A 27,943-nucleotide genomic window follows, 5' to 3' on the forward strand; every position below is an offset into this window, starting at 1 on the left:
GCAATCAAGGAAGTGCTACGTACAAAGATCCTTTATTCGCACGCTCGGCAGGATGCTCAAATTTGCTGGCGTTAACATTCGCGACCGCATCGCAATCCTGGAATCTAAAAACACGGCTCCCATCTACAACCTTCCTGGAGCACTACCGGGGAGCCTCAGTAGGAGGCGCCACTCCTCTATAAATACACAAGCGTACATACACGTGTACCGGGGTCTTATTGTACATGAGGAATATATTAATATCATGCTTACTAATAATTTAGATGATGAAAGATAACTCGTACAAAAAAATAGTCTTTTGAGGTTTTTGTTTCTTTAGCCCCGCCCCCTCCTGGCCAAGACCTCCCTCCCCAGTATCTGATTGGCTCTGGACAGCAGCACGCACACGCAGGACGAGTTGATGCGGATCCACCTCCATCCCGTCCTGTTGTTGGCGTCCTTGGTGAGCGCCCGCACGAAGGACTGCTTGGCCTTGCACTCGCTCACCCACTGCTTCTTGTCCACGCCCAAGCAGCCGGCGCCGGCCACGCCCGTGGGCTTAGAGGCCGGCCCCTTGGAGGCCGGCGGGCGCCCGGCGGGGCTCTGCTGCTCGGCCTGGCGGCACCGCGTCTCGTAGAAGTACTGCTTGATGGGCCCCGTCTGGGTCTGGATCTCCTGCAAGATGGTGACCGTCTGGCCGTGTGAGTCGATGGCGGTCTTCTTGTCGGTGACCCACACGCTCTCCGACTCGCACACGGACTTCTCTCCGCGCCGCCTGTCAATCAAATGCGAGCGCTTGTCCCTCCTGACGGGGCGGGCCGCGTCGCCCGCCGATCCCGACACGTTAGCCCAACCCGGGCTTCTGTCCGTCGCTCGTTCCCCGTGACCCTCCGTGCGTCGGTCCAGGTCCTCCGGCTCGGCCGTGTCCTCCTCCAGCAGGCCGGTCTCCAGCATGAGGAGCAGGGGGGGGTGTGCGGGGGGCGACCCCGAGGCCGAGAAGAGGACTCGCGGGTGCGCGTCCAGAAACATGTCGTCCCCTTCCAGGATGGTGTCCAGTGCGGTTCCGGGCCCCGCCTCCAGGGCGCCCCCAACCGGGGGCATCGACGTGGTCCCTCTCGTTGAGGGAATGGTCGGCTCTGCTCGTGTGGAACTCCTCGGAACTGCAGCAGGACTCTCGCCTATTTGGGTTTCTAACACAGAAACCTGCGTGGGTCTTAAGTCCCGGAAACCGTCCACGAGACCGAGGCGGTCCTGTTCTGCTGTGAAGTTCCCCGGGAGCGATTTCCTCTCGGGAACGTCCAAAGCGACGCTGCTGTCAGGTGAGAAGGTCCGGACCAAAGCCGTGAGGTTCTTCAGGTGTTCCTGGCCGAGGGTGGCGGCCATCTTGTCCTCGTCGTAGTCCTTTCGCGGGGCATTTCCTTGGAAGTCGTCGTCCGCTTGGTGACGGCGCTCGCGGCGCTCTCTGAAGCCGGGCTCCACGCTGGCGGCAGCGGCGGCGCTCCTTGACACGGGCTTGTGAGGGAAGGGCAGAGCCGAGGCGATCACCATGGCAACCAGGGGAAGCCAGTGCATCACTCCCAAGACGTATCAGCTGGGAAGCCAAAGAGAGAGAGTGAGACGGCGTTACTTTTTTCGCTAGCTTGATGGCGTTTGAGCTAAGTGGCACAATTACCAAGTCAAAAGGAGTTTTTACTGGCGGCCTGCACTTTATGAGCTCTAACCGCTCCAGCATGGCCTTAAAGTCTTGGCAAGACCTGTGGAAAAACTCTACCAAGCTGCGCTGCGAGGTCGCCCTCCGCTTCCTCGAGGAGGAAGATGGAACGCACGCACACACACACGTCGTCTGAAGGCTTGACCTTCAAAAGCGAGACATCTTGGAATGTACGAAACGTTCCACATGGAAGCTAACGCCACCAAAGTGCCTCCACTCGTTGCTTTTACCAGGATTCTTCCACCTTCATGCGGGAATTTATGGCATCGATGCAAGCGCCCCCCGGCCCCCACAACAGTCATTAGGTACGCCCGCCTGTCATCGTCCTCCATCAACCAGGAAGTTGTTGATATCTGTTGATAAAAGGATGCTACACTTTTTTTGTGTGTTTAGAAGCACCAATAGCAACTCTGGGCTGGAAGCTTCCTCCTCTAATAAATCCCTGCCTCAAATAATCATCAGGTACGTCATCCACTTACCCCCCCCCGGAAAAACAATACCAGGTGCTGCCAGTAGATGGCGCCTATTACTTTCCTGCAGGGTGTCAAGTGTCACGAAGACCAGCATGCTAAAACCCTGGAGGCCATGCTAATGGTAATGGTAAAGGTGATGGTCAAGGTAAAGGCGGTAGTAAAGGTAATAGTCAAGGTAAAGGCGGTAGTCAAGGTAAGGTAATAGTCAAGGTAAAGGTGGTGATCAAGGTAAGGTAATAGTCAAGGTAAAGGCGGTGATCAAGGTAAGGTAATAGTCAAGGTGAAGGTAATAGTCAAGGTAAAGGTGGTGATCAAGGTAAGGTAATAGTCAAGGTAAAGGCGGTGGTCAAGGTAAGGTAATAGTCAAGGTAAAGGCGGTGGTCAAGGTAAGGTAATAGTCAAGGTAAAGGTGGTGGTCAAGGTAAGGTAATAGTCAAGGTAAAGGTGGTAGTAAAGGTAAGGTAATAGTCAAGGTAAAGGTGGTAGTCAAGGTAAGGTAATCGTCAAGGTAAAGGCGGTAGTCAAGGTAAGGTAATCGTCAAGGTAAAGGCGGTAGTAAAGGTAATAGTCAAGGTGAAGGTAATAGTCAAGGTAAAGGTGGTGATCAAGGTAAGGTAATAGTCAAGGTAAAGGCGGTGGTCAAGGTAAGGTAATAGTCAAGGTAAAGGCGGTGGTCAAGGTAAGGTAATAGTCAAGGTAAAGGTGGTAGTAAAGGTAATAGTCAAGGTAAGGTAATAGTCAAGGTAAAGGTGGTAGTAAAGGTAATAGTCAAGGTAAGGTAATAGTCAAGGTAAAGGCGGTAGTCAAGGTAAGGTAATAGTCAAGGTAAAGGCGGTGGTCAAGGTAAAGGCGGTGGTAAAGGTAATAGTCAAGGTAAGGTAATAGTCAAGGTAAAGGCGGTGGTCAAGGTAATAGTCAAGGTAAGGTAATAGTCAAGGTAAAGGCGGTGGTAAAGGTAATAGTCAAGGTAAGGTAATAGTCAAGGTAGAGGCGGTAGTCAAGGTAACGGTTTCCAGAGGCCACCCTCCCCAGGAAGGTGGGGGCTGGCCATAACCGAGGTGTCATGTCAGTGAAAATGTCGTCCCACTTTAGAGTTTTTGATTTGACTTCATTATGTTTTGCCGCAACGCATGCTGGAAATCTCCACGGAGCAACATCTTCCGATTCAGACGGAGGGAAGAGGCGCTGAGTGACAGAAACCATGGCAACATAACGATGAACAATTGAAGATCCCAACAACCTTCTGGAACGTCGCTAGCGTGTAAGTAGCGTTCCTTCTGTGTTTCCTTCAGCACCAGCTACGTACTACACTGAAGTACTTCCCATGCTTACATAGAAAAGGAGTATCGTATTTACTTCCAGTACTCCTGGTATTTGAACGCTAATGTCAACACCTCTTTGGAACGCCTTAGGAGGAGGCTGCTTCCGCTTGGGGGCGGGCGGCCATTAGCGGCGTGATGAAGTCCAACAGACACTCCCCGCTGACGGGCGGACCACTCGAGCGTGACATCACAGACATTAGCTGGTGAGTCAAAGACCATTAGGGACCGGGGCCACCCGTGACTCAGTCACCAGGCATGCGTGCTGGGATACCTCCTCCAGGGAGGGGGGCGGTGGCTGAGGTGGAATGACGGGAATGTCAGTGATGCGGTTAAGAAGTGTGTATGTGTGTGTTTGTGTGTGTACATGTTTTGTCAGTGTGTGTGAATCAGTGACAGCACAGAACCAAGCGTGGTGACAGGACGACCACACCCAGCCCAACTTCCTGTGTGCTGGCGGGGACGGGCGCTACAGGTCAATCAGACACTGCTTAGATTGATTATTCATTCTTGTTAGCATACCTGCCAACATTAGCACGTGCTAACAAGGACCAGACATTCCCGTCTTCCCACCGGGTAGTTTACTGCCGCGCTGCTTTTATTTTGAAGGCCTGACCTTACCGCTGACAGGTCATGAATGCTAAACCAACTTTTGGATTCATTTATTTTATTCTGAAACTCGGAGCGGTTAGCACGACTGCCTTGCAGCAAAACGGTTGTGTGTTTGAATCTCGTGAAAGTGTCCCAAGGAGTAAGTTTGAATGCGGCGTGATTGACAGGTGATAAGCTGGGATAGGCTCCATCTTCCGCAGCAACCTTAAACAGGATTAGCGCTACAGGAAGTGGATTAGAGGAAAAACGATGTGTCTAGCGAGTCAGAACACAACCTGAGGCTCAGCGCTAAAGCGTCTTCTCAATCAAAGCGTGAGGAGTAGGATAATTAGCCTGTGTGACGCCAAGTCTGGCAACACGCTAACTTCCGTCGCTCGGGGAACCTCACTCCGTCCTTTCCTTGGCACGTCGCTATTTCAGCGCTGACGGTGTGCATGTATGCTAATGCTAATCTCCGCCTGCTTGAAATACTTCCCCACACAAACGTTCCTACGTTCCAACGATCATCTTCCATCATTCGTCTTACATACGTCTTATATACATTAGCCATACATCATGGAGGCTTGTTGGGGGGGGGGGCTGCGTGTTGTAGCTAGCTACTGTACTATGCTAACCAGCTAATCCAGGCAGATGCCAATCATGTGACTGATAACGTCCATCAGTTTAAGCATTTGTAACGCTACGCTAATTCTGCTTGTGTTGACCTTCATGACCTTGCCTGACCTTCCTTGGGATCCTTGATTCCGTACAGACACTGGCGGTGCTTCATTGGAGGGTTTGGGGCCACGTCAGACTTAGGGGTTTATTATTTGGTTTTCTAAAGGGCCCGTCCTTTTTCCCCGCCCCCACACAGCACATATGACATGACGGACAGGAAGTCTTTGTGGCGTTTAGTCGGTAAACTAATAGAATCCTGACCAGTTTTCCAGGAGAAGCCAGGTATCCATGCACCTGCCGACACTGGCATTGGAAAATAAAGGAACCTTTACGGAAAATAAGGACAATTGTGGCCTTTCCACCAGGAACAGTTTTGCTGCAGATAGTTTACTGGCATCCCAGAAACCGTTAAAAGATTCCCAAGAGGCTCGATGGGGATCCAGTGGAGCATACCTGTCCGCATTTGGAAATCATTGTCAATTCTAGTCTTTCCCAGATGGTATTTTACCGGCATACAGGAAAATAAAAAGCTATTCAAACTTGATGGTGCCGGAAAGAGGGGGGGGGGGGGGGGGCAACATGCCGGAGTTTTCCAGATTAAAGCCGAATGTTGGTCTGTTGACTTAGTTGTTCTGTTCTGAAACCTGTGGATTAATGTCAGGTACCCCGCCCCTACCTGTTTAGACTGCATCCGCTTTGGTAAAGCCCCCCCCCTTCCCTTATGCTTGATCCTTATTTGACTTTGGAGGTGGAATGTTGTTGGAATTGTCAGAGGTCAGTCGCGTCGGGATGCGGGGATGTCGGGGCGTCACCAGAAAATCACAGCACTTATTTATTTATTTGTTTGCAGTTGGGGTCTCACACGCAACTCCCCAAAGGCGGGAATTCCCTAAGATAATTATCCTCTCCGTGACATTCGGCCGGAAGTCGGCGTGCCGACAACGGGAAGCGGCGGTGAGTCACAACGTGTCAACTTGCTTGTTTTGGGAGGCGACAACTCACCGGACCGGATGACACCTTCAACAAAGTACTTGTACTTGCACCTCATACTCTCCCTCGGCCTTTGTACGAACATAAATCAACAAAAGCGATTAGAGGAACGACACAAAACAGGCAGGAATTCCAACATGTCAACTTGTGCTGCAAATGAAAAAGCAAGCAAAAGATCATGCAAACAGGAAATAGAATGCGGTCCAAAAAAAGGCCCAATAAAAAGTAATGACATGTCATTTCTTCTTTGATGGCCTTTCCTATTTGGACTTTTCTGTTACTTTAGCCAAGACAGCGTCCCATTACTGCTTTATTGCCGCCAAGCTGCATCCAATTGTGCTATATCCGTCTGAAAGAGCACAAAAATATTTGGAAAATAAAAGCTCCTCATCATCTTGCATAATGCACAAATATTATGAATTGGAGTATTTAGCATTAAAAACACAGAACAAGGAGCTCCATACCGTTGAGGTGAGATCCGGACCCCGCGTCCTTCCAGCTGACTCCACATTGATTATAAAATCCCGTCGCCAGTCGCTCAAATGCTTGGTAATTCTTCTCCAAACAAACAAAAAAAAAATCAACTTTTTAAAGACTTTCTAACCAAACACACACATGTCGCTCCTCTTCCAACGGTCCACGGCATCATAGAAATCCAGTGTCGTGAAAAGAAGAACCCGGGATCGGATGTGCTGCCGTCCCAAGAGCGCTTCCACCCCTCCACGCTACGTGTGTGTCCGTGTGTGAAAGTGTGTAATTAGCCCCGGAAAGCAGCACGAATGAAATGCAAAAATGACAGATATCCCTCGCCGCGATGCTTCTCCAAAGAAGGCCAAACATGAAAACATTCCAGGGTTTGAAGAATGTGCAGTGAAGAGGTGGACAAGTTGGGCAAATGTTTGAAGCTCCACTCCGCCTGGAAAGCGCAAAAAGTCACTCGGGCGTCAAGCGACCGCTCACGAGGCACGTAACATCCGGACCTTCCTTTCAAAATAACATTCACGGAAGCGACGAGTGCTTAACGTTGCTCTCTTTACCTCATTCGTATCTTATTTTTAATGCTAAAATTATGCTAAACAATATAACACGATCACCTGGCTTCAGTGTTTCGGTTTTTGGAAAGACTTAAACAATCACTTCCGTTGACAGCCTTGCTAACTTGACAAAGCTAACGAGGCTCAAGCGCAAATAAAAACGACGTTTCCCCCCTCAAGATGTTACTTGTTTAAAAAGGAGCACACGGACAAAACTCAACAAGTTACACATGTGAGGGCAGATGTATTTAAGAAGCCTTTTCCAAGCAGCTGCGGATAATAGAAAGCAGTCTTAAATGTTAACTTTCCAAATTAGGTAAAAATGGCTTCCTTGCTAGTTTTGACAACACCTGAAATACTTTTGTTTCTGGGCCTTTATCTCCTCCCCGCCCACATTTCACCTGAAAACAATTATCAGAAATAACAGCACAGCGGCGTTGGCCTGCCTCCAGGTAAGCTTTTTTACGAGTTGGTAACCCGGCTAATTATTGCAAACAAGCTGTAGTGAGGCTGCATGCTGTGTTTATGCTCTGCTGCTACCTTACACAACACGGGGCAACCTGGAAAAGCACTTTAGCTCTTTTTTTTAAGCTATCTTCTTCATAAAATCTAAAGACGAAAGCCAAAACGCACAAAAACTGAAGCTATATTTAACATGGGAATGAATGTAAATCCAATTAATCCGCTCAGACACCCAAACTATAAAAGGGACAGGATGCAGTGGGTCCTCCAGCTGCCTAGAGGGCGCCAACATTCCAGCTTACCATTAGCGTTACACTTCGATATTACCCTTTACGGCGATTATTTGGTTCCGTTCAGTTGGATTATTTCTTTATAAATTTAATATTTGAAGATAGAAAAACTCTTTGCAATCTTATAATTGTTTTTTAAACAATTAGGGGCATCTAGACATTAAATATCACCCATAATTAGACAATATAGTGGACATAATCCGAGAGAATAAGACACTTAAGACAGTTTACCTCGTCGGGGAGCAGAAAGGGTGGCGGACAGGAAGCAACAGTTGAGTTGTAGCATGTTGTAGGATGTTAAATGTTATTTTATTTTGGCTCAACAAAAAATGATGACAATCTTCAAGCAGTTTTAATCCTGAATGTGAAAATAATAATAATAATAATAATAATAATATGCTCGCCATTGGTGGTGTTTTTAGACTTTTTTGTTTCCCTTAAAAAAAGCATTTTAAGAATAATTCTAGTTTGCCATTTATTTTCCAGTAATAGTAATTGACATGGATAAATGTAACATCAATTGTACCTTTATTGATGGCTTCCATCTTTATTAATTCCACAAGATTCAACATAGCCAAGAATAAAATACAAGATCATTTTATTTTTAAAATATGAATCGTATGACAAACGATGCATTTGAAAACCAAATGTAAATTTGAGCGTGTGTCTGTTTCTGTCAAGTCCTCCCATAAATCCCTTTTTTAGTTTCCTCATCTAGACCGCCATTTTTTTTCAATCCCAACCGTCATCCTCGACCTTTAATGTGGCGTGTAAAACACTCCGTACAGTCCTGGGTCAGGCCAGACAGCCGCCTGTCATCAGCGACTGTTGGTTTTTGGGGAATGTAACGCCGTCGGGGATACAAATGCGGTTCCAGGAAGAAGATTTACATTCTGCAGCAGCGTCCGACGATCTCTTTCGTGTTTGCTATTCGTCATTGGAAAACATGCAGCGCAGCCACGGGCGGCGCGACGCACGCATTGATCTTCCTCCAGAGCTTCGTCATATTGCATCAGCGCTCTTGAACGCATCTCCAGCGTGGAATATTTACTTGATTCATTGGGGAAGATGTGGCCGGTTGCGTGCCGTGTTTGTGTGGGCTTATGTCAGCTTTGGGGCGCACGCCAAGATAGAAAAGTCCCAAAATGTAATCAGACGGCCTCCAGAGCGGAGGCATGTGTTGTGTAGATGTTCTACACGTTAGGTCCACCTTGTCTCAACTTGCCCCGCGTGCACCCAGACCTTTCCCACATGCGTCCCACATCTGTGTGCTGCCAGGGGAAAGATGCGGCCCCCGGGACACAATGGCGGACGGTTCACGGGGTCCTCGGAGCAGATAGGTGATCCCTTCACATGCCGGGGGTTGGGTTCGCTGCTTTTCACCCGCCAGAACAGCGCGTCCACTGGGCCTCCCCACCTTGAATGGCCCTGTTGAAAAGCAGGGACATAAATTGTCGGATGAGCCGAGCCGACCTCCCCCGCAACCCTCCATCTTCCCCTCATCCGTCCCTCCTCCGCCGGCCTCCTCCTCGCTCGCTCACAAGCTATCTCTTTCCTCCGCTCGGCGAGCTCAGCCGGCCTCTTGTCCCCCCCGCTTGTTTAAAAAGATGAAAGGATAAGCGGAGAGAATGGGCACAAAAGCGTGGAGGTTTGTGTTACAAGGCCTGTCCTCAGGGAGCGCCCATGAAAGACTTTGGGGATGGGAGAAGACACGGACACAGAAAGGGACGGGAATCATGAAAAGACGTTTGTCAAACCGCCGAGCCGCTAAAACGGGTCACCTGTGTGCCGTCAACGAGACCTTAATCTTACATTAGAAGGTCAAGAAGCCACTCGCATGAAAGCGCCATTCTTTCCGTCTTTCCAAATGTGTCCATCATTAGTAAGGGAGGGGCCGCGGAGGCATTCAGGTGCAATGAAATTTAAAAAAATCATATACAATAATGGTTAAAAATATTTTGTAAATGACTACATCCATTTTTGGGTAAAACCGTTTTTTTTACAATAATTTTGTTAAATACATTAATGGCATTTTCTGCTAAAGTAATTTCTTATTTATTATGTACACATATTTTTCAGTACAAAGCTTTGTGTTTTTATTATTTATAAATATCACATATTATTTATAAATATTTTGCTCCATCTTTCCCATTTTAATTGTTTTTGTTTTGGTTTATTTTTATTTCCACATTCTGTCCAGGCCACAAACACCCTGTTGTCGAGCCTGATTGGAGACCCTGAGATGGACGCGGAGACCCTGAGATGGACGCGGAGACCCTGAGATGGACACGTAGACCCTGAGATGGACGCGGAGACCCTGAGATGGACGCGTAGACCCTGAGATGGACACCTAGACCCTGAGATGGACACCTAGACCCTGAGATGGACGTGGAGAGGGACAAAGGTAAGACGTCCGGGCAGACACGGCAACAACGACCCAAAGTCAAAATATAAACCACCAATATTTGGAAGAACAGAGGAGGCCCCTTGTAACCACGCAAAGTAGCAACATTATAATTAGATTTTCGAGATTCCTGAGTGGGATCTTCACAATCACCACACACACACACACACACACACACACACACATATACACACACATACACACGTCCTTGGTGTCTCCCTCGCGGCGTTCCTCCTCCTTGGCGTTTAGTGTCAGTCACCTGAAATCCTCCAAACCCTCCCACCATTCCCCACGTCTCCGTCTTTGTCTCAACTCGCCCTGCGTGCTCGTAGATATTTGCGCCTCGGGTCACGAGTGAGAGTTGCGCAGAGAGAGAGAGAAAGTTGTTGGCCGGGAGAGAGCGGACAAACCAAAGCCGTCGTGGCGGAAAGCGGCGCAGGCCTGCGCTCCGTGTCATCACGTCTCGCGCACACGTCGGCAGGCCGGCTGACGTTTAGCCACTTCCTGTCGCCGCGACGTTACCATGTTTGGTACCCCCATATTTTACCCTTCTTTTTGCACCCTCCCGTTTTCTTTGTTTTGTGTGCTTTTCCTGTACAGTGGAACCTTGGTTAGCATCGTTAATCCATTCCAGAATGTCAGACTATATCAGAAACTGATGTTAACCAAGTCAAATGTTCCCATAAGAAGTCATGGAAATCCAATTCATGCGTGTAAAACTATCAATAGAAAACTATAAAATGTGACTCGGTTAACAATTTTGAGGGTCAACCGCCATTTTGATTAGCTAGCTAGTAGGATGCAAACAAGGAAGGACATTTTGTCTAAACCAAAACATTAGGAACACACAGAGCATCTTAACAACACTACCAGACACGTGCCACATTGTACGCTAGCCATGGAATGTGCTAAAACCAAGGTCATTTTTTTTAACTTTAACTGAAAAACACGCTATCCAGGACGGACTTTAACCGAAGTTCCACTCTGTTGTAATTTTCATACAAAAAAAAAAACTAAATCAGGTCATTCATCTTCCGGTCCTGCTGGCATCACTTGGACGGCGTCCTACAATACAACCAGTAAAGTCAGGCCTTCAAAATAAAAGCACACCAGAAAAATAATCTGATTGCACCACAGTTTTCGTGTTGGAAATTCTGGTTATTTATTTTGCTTTTTTCCTGCAAAAAAAATCTCTTATTTAGAAATTTTGGCCAAATACAATTTCTAAGAGTGTGAGCAGAATTTCATTCAATTATTAAATCCCCCCGCCCCCCCTCCCCCCCAAGTATAAACCTGATCCGATTTACGCCGCGGTCTCGCCTCGTAGGTGAACTCAACGAGGCTTTGCCGCCGTCCCACCATGCGCTCCTTGTTGTCATGGTAACGGTAGCTGATGCAGATGAGTTCATCTCGGGACCGTGCATAATGTCACGTGTGTGTGTGTGTGTGTGTGTCCTGACACACACACACACACACACACACACACTGATGTCCTTTTTCAATGTAACCAGCCATTATGGCAATTATTGCAAATAGCTGAGCTGTCAAGGTACTGGAAGTGTGTCAGTGTGTGTGTGTGTGTGTGTGTGTGTGTGTGTGTGTGTGTGTGTTGGGGTCCCACAAAGTCAGACATCAATTACGACCCCACCTCACCTCACTATACCATTCCACCCCCACTTCCAGTCTGATTTGTTGGCCATTTTCTCCCTCTGTCATCGTGTCTTCCATCATTGGGCCTGACATGGCTCGCCAGTAGACTGGGCCGCCAATACCCCCCCCCCCCCCCCCCCCCCCCCCCACACACACACACACACCGTGATGTAAAGCGACACATGGTTCCAATTTCAGGGGTAATGCACCTCTCTCTGCAATCCGACCCAATTAGCTAAAGCGTCCTGGAAATGTCCCAACGCTAGCCGCTGTGGCGAAGAGCTAAAGGGTCAAAGGTGAGGTCAATCACCGGCGATGGGGCGTTGGACACCAGGAGGGGGGCACGTCCCCCTCCCCTCGCCCGCCGGCCGGCCTTCAGCATACCTGCCGCTGGTAGATTGCGACGTATTTGGCACAGGTGCAGAAAAATCAAGCGACACTTGACAGCCCAGGCAAAGGTCAGGGAGGAAGCCGCCCACCCCCCACCACCACCACCACCACGACACCCGGCAGCAACGCACACTCGGCTAAGCATGCGCACACACACGGGCTCCGACAAACAAACAACACATGCGGCTACAAGTCTTTCCTGCGTGAAACTGAAATTAGCGTATGGAATGTTCACCGTCGGGAACGGGAACTCCAGAGCAGACGGGTGCTGCAAAGTCCTCATTAGGGGGAGCGCAGGATTTGGGAATTGTGTTTTAATGCTTAATGAGAAGCAGACACGGCGCTGTGTGGCATTGGGGCGGCGGCCACCGGGCGCCATGCGGTGCGCGCACCAGCTCGTCTTGTTTACATCGTCTGCATCGCCGAGTCCTCTCCTCTTACACGCCCCCCTCCCCCCAAACAGGTCACCTCCGCATCGCCGGTCCCTCGTCTCCGCCCCCCCCCGGCTCGGTGTCACGTTGCGGGACGCCGTCCGTCCGTCCGCCGCGGATGCTTGTTAATGATCTATTTGCAGGCCCGCCGACCCCGTCCGCACCCCCGCCCCTGCTCCTCCACGTCCCCCCTCGCCGCCGCTCGTCTGGCCAGAGGCGGAATGTTACAGGTTGTACACTTCTCCACCGTACAACGCCCCGCAGGATCACATTTCACAGGCAGACCTTGTGTTGGAAACGCTGGAGCAATTAGTCAAGGATTGACTTACAGCGCTAGCGACCACACAATGGAGTCGGCGGCCCACTTGCACCGGGTCCACCGCCCCCCACCCACCCCAACCGCCCCTTCCCGTTCTCATTGCCGCTTCTCCCCATCTGTCACTCGCCTGGGACTGTGTGTGTGTGTGTGTGTGTGTGTGTGAGTCACTGCTTTATTATTATTTACCGTCCTGGTGGATGCCCCCAAGGTACCCAATTGCCAAAAATAATTTTCCAAAGGTGTACAAAACTTCAGTTGGAATCTTGTCAAGTGAGGACATCCCAGGATTAACTCTGTGCACGTCTTTTTCTTTTTCATTCATTCATTTTCTAACGCTTTTTCCTCACGAGGGTCGCGGGGGGTGCTGGAGCCTATCCCAGCCGTCTTCGGGCGAGAGGCACCCGGGACTGGTGGCCAGCCAATCACAGGGCACACATAGACAAACAACCATTCACACTCACATTCATACCTATGGACAATTTGGAGTCATGCTAATTAACCTAGCATGTTTTTGGAATGTGGGAGGAAACCGGAGTACCCGGAGAAAAGCCACGCATGCACGGGGAGAACATGCAAACTCCACACAAAGATGGCCGAGGGTGGAATTGAACCCTGGTCTCCTAGCTGTGAGGTCTGCACGCTAACCACGCACGTGCCACCCCATTTCGGGTCAACTTTTGCAATAAAAGTGAGTGTTGTGACAGTTGGATCGGATTCACCTTGTCATCTTCAGTTGGCTTTGGTGGTGGTTTTGGTGACCCCCATCCAGGTTTCATCTCAACGCTCTCCAAAAACTCTCAACACTTGATGGCATAAATAGATGAATATTTTTATAATTTTTAGTCAAAGAAAATAGAGAAATTGCAAGTTTAGTTACAAATGTATGAGGATATTGTATATTATATATTTATAATTATTATATATTATATATATATATATATAAATATATATTAATAATATTAATATTTAATATATAGAAATAATATATAAATATATATTAATATTATAAATATAAATTATTTAATATATAATAATATTGATTATTAAATATTAATAATATTATTAATAATGTTAATATATATAATATATATATTAATTATGTATTATTAATATATATTTATAATATATTAATTAATATATTAATAATAAATAATATATTATTATATATTTATAATTTATTTATTTATATAATATTTGTGTACTGCTTTGTGTTTAATGTATACATTATCAAATATATCATTACAGTAAAACGACAAGTCACAGCTTCCTGCACCCGCTCGCCATCTTGGCTCGGTGTAGAGAGTCACGCCGCCCCCCAGTGGACGGGAGGGTAAGGCCCCTCCAGGTGGGTGTCCTAAGACGTCCTTCCCTTTGCATGCAGCCTAATTCATCTTCCCCCTGATCACGGCCCAGCGAGTGACCTGCGGTGGTGGTTGGTGGCGGCAAGAAATAAGGATGGGGAGGGGGGGGAGGGATTGAGATGGGGCGGGGGTGGGGGTAGGGGGTGGGGTGGGGTGCTCCCGAGCACCAAGCTGTTGTTGTGTATAATCTGCAAATTTTCTCAGATGACGCAAAGACCGTGACTTTCGCCTCCTGTCCCCTCGTCATCTCCACATCCTTCCTCTCATCTCCCGATGCCTCGCTGTGGTCGGAGGGGAGACAGCCACGCTCAGCAGGTAAGCTTCCAGGTGACCAATTCCCTTTGCTCCAACTTTTGCTACCGTTTCTTTGTCGGCTTTCCATGTTGTGTATGTTCCTCCTTTGGACGGAGATGTCCAGTTGGTGTTGTCGTTCATGTTTAAACGTCGCACATGCTCGCTTCATCAAAAAGGAACGAACGAGCTTCCGAGGCACCTGTTAGCCAAACCAGGACAGGGATTTATTGTCACATTTGACATTTGAGCCGCGTGAAACGGGGGGTCCTCGGGCAGCGGGGAGACCGGGAGGAGCGACGCCAACCTTCCCCCGAAAAGAAGAGAAGTGAAGGGAGGGAGCTATAAATAGCACATCTTTGCAAGGGTGAAGAGAGCAGATGTGATAGACGGTTTGTGCTTAAGGAGTTCAAACAACAGATTAATACACTCAGATTATCATCTCAGTGAGAGGAGGGGAGGGGAGGGGCCACTCATGCGGGGGGGGGGGGTCTCACGATATACACTGACGATACATGTTCTTATTGTTGGACTCAATTTTTTATGATTATGACACTCTTGTGTTGACTGGCCGTAGTAATTATACCTCCCCCAAGGAAGTTGGGTGTGCGTATGTCAGCAGTATTACGATAAAAGAGCTCAAGCTTGTGGAAGGGTGCAGCCGGGCTCTCATAAAAACACTGCACATTTTTTTCAGTCAGATTCCGAGTGTTTGTGTTCATGGGAGTCCCGAGAGAGCACGCTTATCCTGATCATGAGCAATGACCTCTGACCTTTTTGTGAAGCACGTATTACAGTGTCCTGTCTCTCTGACTCGGGGTCAGTCATGCGAGGGCGGAAGTTAATGCCTTCCCGACACGGTCACGGCTTCATGGATTCTGGAAATACGTGGTGCTGGTCATATTTGTGAAGGCCATCTAGCCTCTGGTGCGTTTAAGGCCGGCTGGGACATGTCATACACACAAGAAGTGTGTGTATGTGTGTGTGTGTGTCGCAGTGAGCATCCTCATCTCCCTCTGAGGGGCGGATGAAGGGGTGGGGTTGGATTATATCTCCATCCCTTTGCAAAGCTCACACCAAACAATCAACTGTTGGAAGTAATCCCCTAGGACACACAGACACCCGAACACACCACACACACACACACCGCAGCAGCACCACCACGCCATCATATCAATATTTATACAATATTTATATTACCTTCATGGGGGGCCCAGGTAGGGACTACCCGACAATGGCGTCACAGTTGGTGGAGGTAATATGACAAGTCAGAATGGTTGAGGAACACCCCCGTTTTTGGATGATGTGCTGCACCAAATGTCTTGCCTCGGTTGACGTACGCTGCCTCGGTTATGGTACAATATTGTGCCTAAACCAAACATCTGTGTTTAACTGTTTGGTATTCGTAAAGATGTGGCGGATACTCGCGGCTGTGCTTGTTTACTCACCGCACAAAACGCCAAATCGGGTGATGCACGATACCCGGGTGTCCTGTGTTCAGTTGGTCCACGATTCCAGTGGAGGTGGACCATTTGGAACCGATCAATAGGTCAAAGCACGGCCACTACGGCGCCCTGTGACATGCTGTTCTGTCGTACCAGCATCCATTTTCTATGCTGCTTATCCTCAGCAGCGTTTTGAGCTTTTGATTTGAAACTCTTGACAGAAGGAGCAGTTCTCAGGGTCAGCGTTCCAAAACTCTGTCTCCTCTGGTCTTCAGCCTGGATGGAGGGCACACCAGGAGATGCTGGGTCCAGAGTCCTGATAAATCAGGCGGCCTTAGCCCATGAAGAGATTTAAAAACCAATAAGATTTGAAAGGAATTCTAAAAATAGTAGCTGGTGCCTTTTAGGTCCTGAACGCAGACGAGCAGACGCGTTTTGGACCAGTTCTAGGCGGACAGTGGAGGACTGTTTAAGGCCAAAGTGGAGGGAGGTGCAATAGACCAGGCAATATGTCATCATAGTGTTTCCTGAGGTTCCACTGTGTCTGCTAACATAGCTTCCTTGGTGGAGGTAACGAGAATTCCAAATGATCTGAGCTTGTATTGTAAGCACAAGATGATGTGTCGGCGCCTCAGCCCCATCGTTCCATCTCTTGTAGTCCTAGACAGCGTCTATTCGATCTTAAGAGACTGGCTGTGGAGCGGCCATATTGTTAGCATAGCAGCTACAGTGTTTCCAGTGTGCGACGGTCACGAGCGGCACCTTCTTCTGTGGCTGCTCGGGCTCCATTGCAGTAATTACAGGCTGCTCTTGTGGGGGGATTATGTCCTCATCATCGCGACCTGTTGTGGGGGAAACCACGGCGATTAAAACAAGCCGAGTCCTAAGTACCCGACCAGAGCTCGAGGCCGGCCGTGATGGTTGGAGCCCTGGAGTTGTTTGGATTGGATGCACAGTTTAGTCTGGTCCAATGAGATGTGACTAAAATATGCTTGGACCAATTAGCCGTTTACATTCTGCAATAATCAACTTAAGACTCTGGTCATAGAACCTTACCTTGGGCTACACCGTCAAGGTCACCAGAACTGATCTTTGTGGTCTAGGTTTCGCAATTGAATTCAGTTGCTTCAGAGTGATGGTACAAGTTGAGTTCCTGAGTCTTTCCTTCTAACCGGGGTCCGCCTTGGGGTGGCTCAGGTTTCAGTACTCAGACGCTCAGTCCCAAAGCGCTCTCCCGGGAACCCGACTTCTCCTTTCAGGGAATTCCTGGCGGCCTACCTGCCAGGGGAGGACAACCACCTGTGTGATCTCACTCTGACAACCAGGATTTACTGTAAGCTCCCCGGTCCAGCGGTCTGAACCCTCTGACCGGAATGGCTGTGTTTTATTAGGGAAGCTAAGCTGCAACGTGACGCAACAAGCTAGCGTTCTCTGCCAGGCCTTCCCTTTCTCGTTCCTCTCTCGTCCTGTGATCAGCATCTGTTTCCTGTGGCACTGTGACGTCCAATTAAGCACTTTTCAGGCAAAAATTCATTGGACCTTTCAAGGTTCCTGGAGGCCAACAGGACTTCACCTTGAAGCAGATCTGACATAATCCGCCCGTTGGGGAAAGAAGACGTTTTAGGCCAGAAGTGCCTTGTACTGACACGCTCTCGCATGCATCGGCATTATCCAAGAGTTCTCCGGGCACGGACCAGGACCTTTCTTTAAGACTGGAAAGGCAATATGTTCATAATCCAACCCAGAACCTGGAACACCCAAGAACAGTCCTAATACAAAGTTGGTCAAAAGACAGTGGACTTGGAGCTTTCATCACCATGGCGTTAATGCCATTGTTGCTACTGGTGAGTTTGTAGACCAGGGTCAAACAGTTTTTACGTGAAAAAAACCGCGTTGGGGGTAATTGGCCATCTGACTGAGCATCATCGTCGCTGCCCAGGAACAGTTTTGGTTTTGGATCTCATCAGATTCTCAGGGCACTGAATCGATTATGCTGATGACTAGATAGGACAGCTCTTATCCTATCCGGTCTTTGAGCATGAACTGACCTGGAACGTCCAGTCAATGAGAATACAATGACCCGGATGGATTGCGAATACGCCGACATCTGTAGAAGCAAACACACGGCGGACATGTTTTCCCATGCCGGCTTTCCGCCACCATCGACAAATTTCTCACCAAAGGATATCCGAGGAAAGAATAAGACTTGAAGGATTGAAGGGAGGATTTGCGAAGACTACAACACAGCAAACTCCTCCCCCTCCTCTCCTCGCCGACACATTTAACGGAGGATTATATCCATGCAATCGAAACTTGCCGAGACATTCTGTCGAGATCGCAGCAGAAAATCAGAGCGCAGCCGTTGGCGGAGATACAGCCGGGGGTGCGGAGGATGACGGCCTGAGGTGAAAGGGCAAACGGAGCACAGGTAACGTGTTTGTGCGCGGGCGGACGTGTCGCTCCGTTGACGGATTATAATCACGCCCGGTCGCCATAGTCTGTTTGGAAATAGGACGTTCATACCTCTGACGCGGACTTGGCAGGCTGCGCCGCTCTCCAGATGTGTTTACATGAGAGCAGAGGTGGTGGGAGTCGCGCTAATGTCTTTCTAGGCGGGGGACCGCCAACAATCGGATGTTTTGTTAGCAGGGAAAAGCCGGTGTTGACCAGCGGACATTGGGAACTGGAGGGAGAACACCGCATTGTCAGTGGATCCCTGCACATCGGAAATTCAGCATTCCCTACACGCCTCATTTTTGGTCAAAAACTTTTTTTCTTTGAATAGGCAGTTTTTTTTTTCCCACAGACAATACTGTAATACGTGTAATAATAATGTACCTTATTTTGGTCATTTACACACACATTACACAGTATTACACACTGTGTAATACTATATACATGTACAACATTTTTCTTAATTCTTCTCCGCTAATGCTTTTTCTTCGACTAATGAGATTTCGCACTTTATTTGGTGGTCCTTGAACGCACCACGGTTGCTGCGAGACACAAAAGTGAAACAAAACTTCAACACCGTTACTCCCATTTCTTCTGTTCATCAATCACCGTTATTTTATATCTACGGTCCTACATAGCCTCGGGTGACCAAGTGCCCTGTTTTCCCAGGACGGCTTTCCTGGTTTGGATTTTTTTTTCATTCAGTTGGCTGGACGTAATCCCAGAGGGCCAAAGAAAAAGCAAAACATCTGCACAAAACAATCCTCTGTCGCTTGCCCAGTTGAAATCTCATAATGATTTCATGCACAATGCCGGTTCAAGTTAATTTTCCCAGGAATATTGGTTACATTCCGAGTCTTTGCCGTCAGGTTTTCTGATTTTTGTGCTGGTTTGCGAACCTTCTTTTAGAATTATTCTTTGGTTTCCATGCTATAGCAGTCACCCCTCCTTTATGAAAAAGCCACAAAGTATAGGATATAGCCAAAAATCTACCACTTCCACACCGAATGGGAGGAGAACGTTTTTTTCACTCTGTGATGTCAGACATTCCATGACGGTTGTCCCTTTTTAACTTATCTGACATACAGCGGTAGCATCTTTAGCATATACTACATATCCCTACAAAGAATACAAAGGAAATACTAGCGTGATGTCGCTGTTCCAGAATCCATCCATGTTTTTGTGTCCACAGACAGGATGACAAACCCGCCCACAGTCAACCAGTCCAACACCGACAAGCACAACAAGGTGAAAGATGAAACCCGGCAAGATGACAACACGGAGACCGGCTACAAAGACGCCGGCCACTGCAGCCGCAACACCCACAACCTGCTGCTGGGACTCACCGTCATGGGTGCCGACCGTCTGCCCGTCATGTGATATTCCTCCTTCTGGCTTTGTCGTTTGGCCTGACAATCCAGGCTTTCCTGTGTGTCAGGTGTGGTCATGGGAGCGGTGTTCGGGATGCTGCTGCGCTACATGAAGGTGGTGGACAACGCCGCCCTCACCATGGTCTCCTTCCCGGGGGAGATCCTCATGAGGATGCTGAAGATGCTCATCCTCCCTCTCATCATCTCCAGCCTGATCACAGGTGAGAAACTCTGAGATGACTTCCTGCTGTGCTCTGGTGTCCTTGTATGTCCTCGCGTGTCCTCACGTGTCCTCACGTGTCCTCACGTGTCCTCCCGTGTCAGGACTGGCGGGTCTGGATGCTCGCGCCAGTGGCAGGATGGGCAGCAGAGCCATGGTGTACTACATGTCCACCACCATCATCGCCGCCATCCTGGGGGTCATCCTGGTACTAAGTATCCACCCCGGAAACCCCAAACTGAGGGGGCGCAATGCGGCCACGGCCACCAAGAACCAGGAAGTCAGCAGCCTGGACGCCTTCCTGGACCTGATCCGAAACCTCTTCCCTGAGAACTTGGTGCAAGCGTGTTTCCAGCAGGTAACACTTTGGGTCTCCTCTATTTGGACTCCACATTTTGGACTCAGATGAATGATTCAAAGTAGTTTTGGACTGAATGGGTGACTTGAGGACTGGGACTACAGTTCCTTCACTGAGGAATCAAGCAATGAATAAAAATAAGGTTGCGTTGGTTCCGTAGTCTTTGGACTTTTAAGAATCTTGGTCCTGCAGACCCAATAGAGTCTTGTGACACCCCTACTGACTTAGCTGAATAGCGAGTAGAGAACAGGGAATACTGAATAGCGAGTACCGAACAGGGAATACTGAATAGCGAGTACAGAACAGGGAATACTGAATAGGGAGTACCGAACAGGGAATACTGAATAGCGAGTACCGAACAGGGAATACCGAACAGGGAATACTGAATAGCAAGTACTGAATAGCGAGTACCGAACAGTGAGTACTGAATAGGGAGTACTGAATAGCGAGTACCGAATAGTGAGTACCGAATAGGGAGTACTGAACAGGGAATGCGGAATAGCGAGTACAGAACAGGGAATACTGAATAGTGAGTACTGAACAGGGAATACTGAATAGCGAGTACTGAACAGGGAATACTGAATAGCGAGTACTGAACAGGGAATACTGAATAGCCAGTACTGAACAGGGAATACTGAATAGCGAGTACTGAATAGCGAGTACCGAACAGGGAATACTGAATAGCGAGTACCGAATGGGGAATACTGAATAGCGAGTACCGAATGGGGAATACTGAACAAGGAATACTGAATAGCGAATAGCAAACAGGGAATACTGAATAGCAAGTACCGAATAGGGAATACTGAACAGGGAATACTGAATAGCGAGTACCGAATAGGGAATACTGAATAGCGAGTACCGAACAGGGAATACTGAATAGCGAGTACCGAATAGGGAATACTGAATAGCGAGTACCGAACAGGGAATACTGAACAGCGAGTACCGAAAAGGGAATACTGAACAGGGAATACTGAATAGCGAGTACCGAATAGGGAATACTGAACAGGGAATACTGAATAGCGAGTACCGAACAGCCGCTGTCCCGGCTCTGTGACCATCAGATCTCCTTTTCCTGACCCTGCAGGTCCAGACGGTACTCAAACAGGTGTCGGTGGCGGCCCCCAACCAAACGGAGCCCATTGTAGTGAACAGGAAGAAGCTGGAGTATAAATGGGGCATGAACGTTCTCGGTGAGTGAAGTCCCGCCTCTTTTGGGTTGCTAAAGTGATCAAGTTTGAGTGACTTGTGTTTGTTTGTCTCCAGGCTTGATTGGCTTCTTCATCACCTTTGGGATCTGCATGGGCAGGATGGGCGAGCGTGGGAAAGTCATGTGCGACTTCTTCAACATCCTCAACGAGATCATCATGACGATGGTCTCCATGATCATGTGGTCAGTGTCGTGTCTTTTCCCACCAGCGCACGTGCAAACGTGCACAACATGTGTCTGTTTTTGCTCATGTGGGTCAGCGGCTGCCTTATTATGACACGCCGGAGATAGCGCACATGGCGGCCGCTGACAGTGATGGAGAAGCCATCGCTGTGGGAACCAGCGGCAGCCGGCGCTCCGATAGGACAGGAAGTGTGTCGGTGAAGGACGCCGACAGATGGGATGCTGTGGTATGCAGGGGAGTAGCAGGAGCAGGAGCAGGAGCAGGAGCCGGCGCCCGCAACAATGTTGAGTTCTCCCGTAGGAGAAGACGTGGAACATCTCCAGAATGCAATGGAGACGCTGAGAGGGTGGGACGGAGAGTGGCGTCTGCTGTTACCCGGATCACGACACACAGCCACAGCATGAGTTCAGCGGCTCGAAACAAACCAAAAAAAAAAGCAACAAAGTCCATCTTCATGAGCAGCTGGCCCCTAGAGGAAACGTGCATGTTCATATCACTCACAGCGTATAAACACATGAGTCCGCCGCCTGCGGGCCAGCTAAACACAAGGTCCACTGTATACAAAGGCCTGCATCATTTGAGGAAGACATCCATCACAACCAGCGCGCGGCACGCTCCGGAAAACAACTGCGACCTGGGACCTGCCTGCAATGACACAACTGGAAGGGGGTCCACAGCGGGAGCACGTTGTCACGTAGGGAATGTACACCCTACCCTGGATGAAGACTGATGTGAAGGCACGCTGGACACAAACTGGAATTTCACCCAATAGAACACAGACCTCCATGTCTCCAGTGGGCACAAACTCATACACGTTAGCCATATTGGCTTTCTGACGTATATCCGATATATAAGTATATCCAACCTATAAGTATATCCAATATATATGTAAGTCTACATAAGTATATCCAATATATAAGTATATCCTATGTATAAGTATATCCAACATGTAAGTATATCCTATATATAAGTATATCCAATATATAAGTGTATATATAAGTATATCCTATATATAAGTATATCCAATATATAAGTGTATATATAAGTATATCCAATATATAAGTATAGCCAATATATAAGTATATCCAATATATAAGTCTACATAAGTATATCCAATATATAAGTATATCCTATGTATAAGTATAGCCAACATGTAAGTATATCCAATATATAAGTGTATATATAAGTATATCCTATATATAAGTATATCCAATATATAAGTGTATATATAAGTATATCCAACATGTAAGTATATCCAATATATAAGTATATCCTATGTATAAGTATATCCAACATGTAAGTATATCCTATATATAAGTATATCCAATATATAAGTGTATATATAAGTATATCCTATATATAAGTATATATATAAGTATATCCAATATATAAGTATATCCAATATATAAGTATAGCCAATATATAAGTATATCCTATATATAAGAATTATATATGGTCATCGCTGGCATGCCGATATCATTATAGCCGATATCGCCTGTTGATAATAAAATATTAACATCTCGATAAAATTCCCATCTTCCCTGTCTCCCAGGTACTCTCCCGTGGGCATCGCCTCCCTGATTGCGGGGAAGATTGCGGCCATCGGTGACCTGGAGGTGGTGGCCAGGCAGCTGGGCATGTACATGGTGACCGTCATCGTGGGCCTGGTCATCCACGGGGGCTTGATCCTCCCCGCCATCTTCTTCGGCATCACCCGGAAAAGCCCCTTCACCTTCTACTCTGGAATCTTCCAGGCTTGGATCACGGCGCTGGGCACTGCCAGCAGGTCAGTGACATGTGACGCGGGACATGTCAGACAACGGGGATCATGGATGATGATTCCATGTCTGACATGATGATTCCAGACGTGTGTGGTGAAAGTCAGGTTGGGATTATGGAAGCAGCCAAATGGGCCCTGCTTGGACGCTTTTGGGCTTTGCGGACACCAACTGTTATTTTGGCACATTACTGTGGCGCTAGTGAAAATGGCTAATCCTATCAACGTTTCCTCTAATTATATTACCAGCCCGGCTTAGCCGGCCAGGGAATCAAATTCCTCTAATACACACGGAGGATTGCAACTGTGGCTGGCACCAGCTGTCGGGATGGGGCTCGCTCCGCTCGGATTTCCGTGTTAGTTTGTCTCCTTGCCAACCTCCCCCCCCCCCCCCCCCTTCCTCACCTCTGCGCGTCGCCACCTGTCTGCGTATTTGACGTCCTCCGTGTTCCCTTCTGTTCCCAGCGCCGGGACCCTGCCGGTCACTTTCCGCTGCCTGGAGGAGAACCTCAAAGTCGACAAGCGCGTCACCCGCTTCGTGCTGCCCATCGGCGCCACCATCAACATGGACGGCACTGCGCTGTACGAGGCCGTGGCGGCCATCTTTATCGCCCAGATGAATGACATCACGCTGGACGGCGGGCAGATCGTCACCGTCAGGTCAGGAAGGACCGCCGTGCTTCTTGTCTTCTTTTGTCACCCGAATACATACGTAATGTCGTAAGGAATTCTTACATAATGTCCATTCAAGTCTTTAATGGCCACTAAAATAAGATGGTTTCATCCAAACCGCTTGGTCACAAAAGATCGACTACATTTTATTGAACTTCCTGCGCGATTCGGTCAAGTTTCCCGATATCACTCCTTAGCGGATGTTCCTTTAAGAGAACATAAAAGTCTGGACACCCCCGGGATTAAACACGCTAGCATAAATCCAATGTGACCACGCTAAGATATCAAATGTCTACATCTCAGCTTTGGCGTTTTTATTCAGTGTCGCCCATATATGCATTTATTTGTGGTGGCCCGCCACTAATACATTTGGACTGCCACAGATGGATGTGGCGCTACCTTATTGAAAATGCGTGTTTTTTGTAGATTTGATGCTAGCTGTTCACCCTGGCATTACAATGGGACTGAAAGCAGCGCAGGCTAACATGGAGTAGGCTCCTGCTTTCCCCCGTGGAATGTCTTTATGTGGGCTGTGTTTCATTGTGTCTGGATGGGAGTCAGTCATTCATATGCCCCCACCCCCCGCCCCCCATGTAGTCCCGATGTTGATGTGATTAGAATGAACCATCTTGTTTAGCGTAGTAGTAGTGTGTGGTGTGTTCATGTTCCTGTTTCCATCAGGATCCTAGCAGCCCTGCTGTGGAACGTTGTGTGTGTGTGTGTTGTAGATTTGCATATAATAGAGTCCGGGTGGAGGATGGTGGTCTGGGAATTTCTCCCCCCCCCCCCCCCCCCCCCCCCCCCCCTGTGTTTTGTCACCAGCGTTTAGTCTGCGGTTTGTCAGCCTCTCATGCAATAATATCGACTTTTACTGCCTGTTGCGTCTGCAGCGAAGAGGCCGCCTTTCATGTTCCTGACGTTCCCTGCTGACCACGGCAGTAGGTTGCTCCGACTGGCAATGTTGGGGACAGCTAAACTGGGCGCCCGCCCGCCTCGCCAGCATTTGATATACGGGCCAGAGCATGTGACCACTTGACTGGAGTCAAATCGTCATTTCTGAGGTTTCAGTGCGATTGCAAACATCCATCTTGTGGCGACGGCGACTAAGCGACTAATGATGCTCAGTTGTGTGCGAGTATTCGAGCAGGAAGTCCAACTTCTTGTGTCTCCACTGCGGTAAATGTGCCGCCTCCCCCACGGAGCAATGCTGACAATGCACATCTCGGGAGACACTTTAGCCCTTTTTTTCACATCTTCTGTCCAATACCAATTCCCTGGACAGCCGCTAATCATCTTGGAATTCTGGAAAATAAAGTCAAGCAGTCGACTTCCATTTTCTTTCATTGCATTTATTGGCTTAAATGAAGCATTTTCAAGCCTAAAAATGACTGAAATAAAGACGAGTACAGCCACAGCCGCCCATCGCTACACAAGGGGGCGCATTGTCTGCAAATGTGCAAAGGATGTGCATCGCTGGCGTCAGTCATAGAGCGGAAAATAGTTCACCCACTTACTTATCAGTCCCTGGAGCTGTAATGGTACAGCTGCTCCCTTTAAGGCGGGGAGGTTCAACCGGCCCGTCCCAGAAATTCCTTTCATTTGTTCGTTTGTTGAATCGGACCAACCAGCGCTGTGGTCTGCATCACTGTTGAAGGTTTGGATTCTTTGGGGGCAATCATCAAGTTTCGCTGCAAGGTTTGGAGGGGGAGGAGCTTGGCAGGTCGGTAACGTTGGAGCAGAATGAGGCCTTAACGTCAGGCACCCACATCGGGGACCCACATCGGGCACCCACATCGGGGACCCACATAGGGCACCCACATCGGGGACCCACATTGGGCACCCACATCAGGGACCCACATCGGGCCCCCACATCGGGCCCCCACATCGGGGACCCACATGGGGCACACACATCGGGGACCCACATGGGGCACCCACATGGGGCACCCACATGGGGCACCCACATGGGGCACCCACATCGGGGACCCACATAGGGCACCCACATCGGGGACCCACATGGGGCACCCACATGGGGCACCCACATGGGGCACCCACATGGGGCACCCACATCGGGCACCCACATCGGGGACCCACATCGGGCACCCACATCGGGCACCCACATCGGGGACCCACACGCCATTCACTTCCTGCTCACCTCCTGCTGGTTTGCACAGCAAATGAGCGAGGCCGGAGTTGATGGCGCCCACTGCTGGTGGTTGCTAAGTAGTAGCCAAATGTATTTCCCTCCACTTCCACAACGCTCTTCTCTCCTCCCAGTATGACCGCCACTCTGGCCAGTGTGGGAGCGGCCAGCATTCCCAGCGCCGGACTGGTCACCATGCTGCTGATCCTGACGGCGGTCGGCCTTCCCACGCAGGACATCAGTCTGCTCATCGCCGTCGACTGGCTGCTGTGAGTCAGGTGTCTGCTGAGGGGGCGGGGCGTAGCGGGAAACCTGATGGCCAGGGCGTGGCCGTTTACTGCGTGACACTGAAACCGTTTGTCCCGCCTCAGCGACAGAATGCGCACCTCCATCAACGTGGTGGGCGACTCGTTCGGCGCCGGCATCGTGGACCACTTGTCCAAAGCAGAGCTCCGCGAAATCGACGCGGCCGAAATGCAAATGCTCCCGATGGAGGAGGAGCTGGATTTCATCCCGCCGCCGCCGATCCTCACCGAGATGGATCTGGTGGACCCGCTCAGGCCGCCCGAGCTTCCCCCCCGCTCCCCCCGCCCCCCCAAACAAAACCACCACGGCCCCGTCCTCTCCCAGTCCCACTCCATCACGTACTCGCCGTCCCGCTCTGTCCGCTCTCCTTCGCCGCACTCCATCCGCTCCCCTTCCCCGCGCTCCGTCTGCTCTCATTCCCCGCGACCTTTCCGCACCCACTCGCCTCACCTCCTCCGCAGGACGGAGCCGGGCTACTGCGCCCTGCCCAGCCATGACAACCAGGTACCGCCCACCAACTTCCTGTGCTCTGAAGCGTCAAGAAGCCGGGCTTCCTGCCAGAGCTTCAACTTTGTAAAACCTCATCCTCAGATTCCCGCCCTGCCTCGCTGCTACCGGGACCGGGAACGTGAGCGGCTGCACCGAGAGAGCGAGACGGAGGAAGAGGAGGAGCGGGTCCTCGGAGAAGTCAGCGACGGGGAGGAAAGCGACGACACGGCCTACGACCGGCGACACGCCATCCCGCCCTGCGACCTGCCATGAGGCAGCGGCCCCACTAGGGGGCCTCGCTGCCATTCCGTCTCCTTAATTGGCTCCCTTTGGGAACGTTTGATTGTAGAGTTTAAATGTTAAAGAATATTAAACTATTTCCTCTCCCACCGTCTTGATTCATCATTCAGGAAACAAACACGGCTGACTTTCTTTCACTCCGATCACGGCGGCTCGGACTCCACGCACCATTTGGACCACTTTGGACGTGACAAGGACTTGCACCTTGACTTTTGTCATGACTTGAGACTTGCTCCCACTTTTTCCCCTGCAAACCCGCCCCCATCGTCCTTCCACCAATCAGAAGTCTCTCCCTGAGGAGCGGCAACCATGTTGCTTTGTGTCGTGTTCGCCGTCTGACACGACGACGACGAGTTGCTGTTTTCATGTCCTCCTTTATCCTGTCCATCTGTAAACTCACCTCCCGTGTCCCGCTCCGTTCCTTTCATTTCCACTCAACGTTGACAGCGGACACGCCCCCCCGCCCCCGCCATCGCCCCCAATGTAGCGTGGTATGTACTCTATGTAATAAAAAGCCTCCAGACTTCCTCAAGACAAACAGCGTTTTATTTTGTCTTTGGCTACCTCGTGTAGGAGGATTTGCTCTCCAAAGAGGTCAGGGTTCACCCACTAAAGATGAAGGAGGGAGGGGGGACCGGGGGGAAGGGG

At 49.4% G+C, this 27,943-nt stretch overlaps 2 protein-coding genes across 6 annotated transcripts; one reads left to right on the forward strand and one right to left on the reverse strand.

Moving 5' to 3' along the window:
- LOC131102882 (neurotrophin-3) lies at positions 1-7,374 on the reverse strand. 2 transcript variants are annotated; one of them, XM_058048537.1, is made up of 2 exons: positions 6,206-7,374; positions 1-5,812 (listed from the first exon to the last, which is right to left on the reverse strand). In XM_058048537.1, the coding sequence occupies exon 2, from the start codon at positions 1,549-1,551 to the stop codon at positions 316-318; it is 1,236 nt and encodes a 411-aa protein (XP_057904520.1). In that variant the 5' UTR covers positions 1,552-5,812; positions 6,206-7,374; the 3' UTR covers positions 1-315. The 2 variants fall into 2 exon arrangements, with proteins under 2 accessions (XP_057904520.1, XP_057904519.1); XM_058048536.1 differs by having other exon boundaries at positions 1-1,570; positions 6,206-7,366.
- On the forward strand, positions 3,131-27,810 carry slc1a9 (solute carrier family 1 member 9). Of its 4 annotated transcripts, XM_058048444.1 has the most exons (16): positions 3,131-3,424; positions 3,576-3,688; positions 3,862-3,957; positions 9,728-9,931; positions 13,967-14,066; positions 14,287-14,397; positions 19,465-19,626; positions 19,711-19,863; positions 19,967-20,220; positions 21,305-21,410; positions 21,484-21,610; positions 23,164-23,397; positions 23,854-24,048; positions 26,335-26,469; positions 26,572-27,010; positions 27,098-27,810. In XM_058048444.1, the coding sequence occupies exons 7-16, from the start codon at positions 19,470-19,472 to the stop codon at positions 27,266-27,268; spliced, it is 1,971 nt and encodes a 656-aa protein (XP_057904427.1). In that variant the 5' UTR covers positions 3,131-3,424; positions 3,576-3,688; positions 3,862-3,957; positions 9,728-9,931; positions 13,967-14,066; positions 14,287-14,397; positions 19,465-19,469; the 3' UTR covers positions 27,269-27,810. The 4 variants fall into 4 exon arrangements, with proteins under 4 accessions (XP_057904427.1, XP_057904426.1, XP_057904428.1 ...); XM_058048443.1 differs by lacking the exon at positions 3,862-3,957; XM_058048445.1 differs by lacking the exons at positions 3,131-3,424; positions 3,576-3,688; positions 3,862-3,957 and adding an exon at positions 5,388-5,705.
- The last annotated feature ends 133 nt before the right edge of the window (positions 27,811-27,943 follow it).

This window comes from Doryrhamphus excisus, chromosome 15, assembly GCF_030265055.1.
Source record: "Doryrhamphus excisus isolate RoL2022-K1 chromosome 15, RoL_Dexc_1.0, whole genome shotgun sequence".
Lineage (NCBI taxonomy): Eukaryota > Metazoa > Chordata > Actinopteri > Syngnathiformes > Syngnathidae > Doryrhamphus > Doryrhamphus excisus.

Excerpts from the sequence above, each read along its gene's own strand:
- LOC131102882 (XM_058048537.1), bottom strand. The coding sequence starts at position 1,551 with ATGCACTGGCTTCCCCTGGTTGCCATGGTGATCGCCTCGGCTCTGCCC.
- slc1a9 (XM_058048444.1), top strand. The coding sequence starts at position 19,470 with ATGACAAACCCGCCCACAGTCAACCAGTCCAACACCGACAAGCACAAC. Across the intron at positions 20,221-21,304 it reads TGCAAGCGTGTTTCCAGCAG|GTCCAGACGGTACTCAAACA; the intron begins GTAACACTTTGG and ends CTGACCCTGCAG. Across the intron at positions 26,470-26,571 it reads ATCGCCGTCGACTGGCTGCT|CGACAGAATGCGCACCTCCA; the intron begins GTGAGTCAGGTG and ends GTCCCGCCTCAG.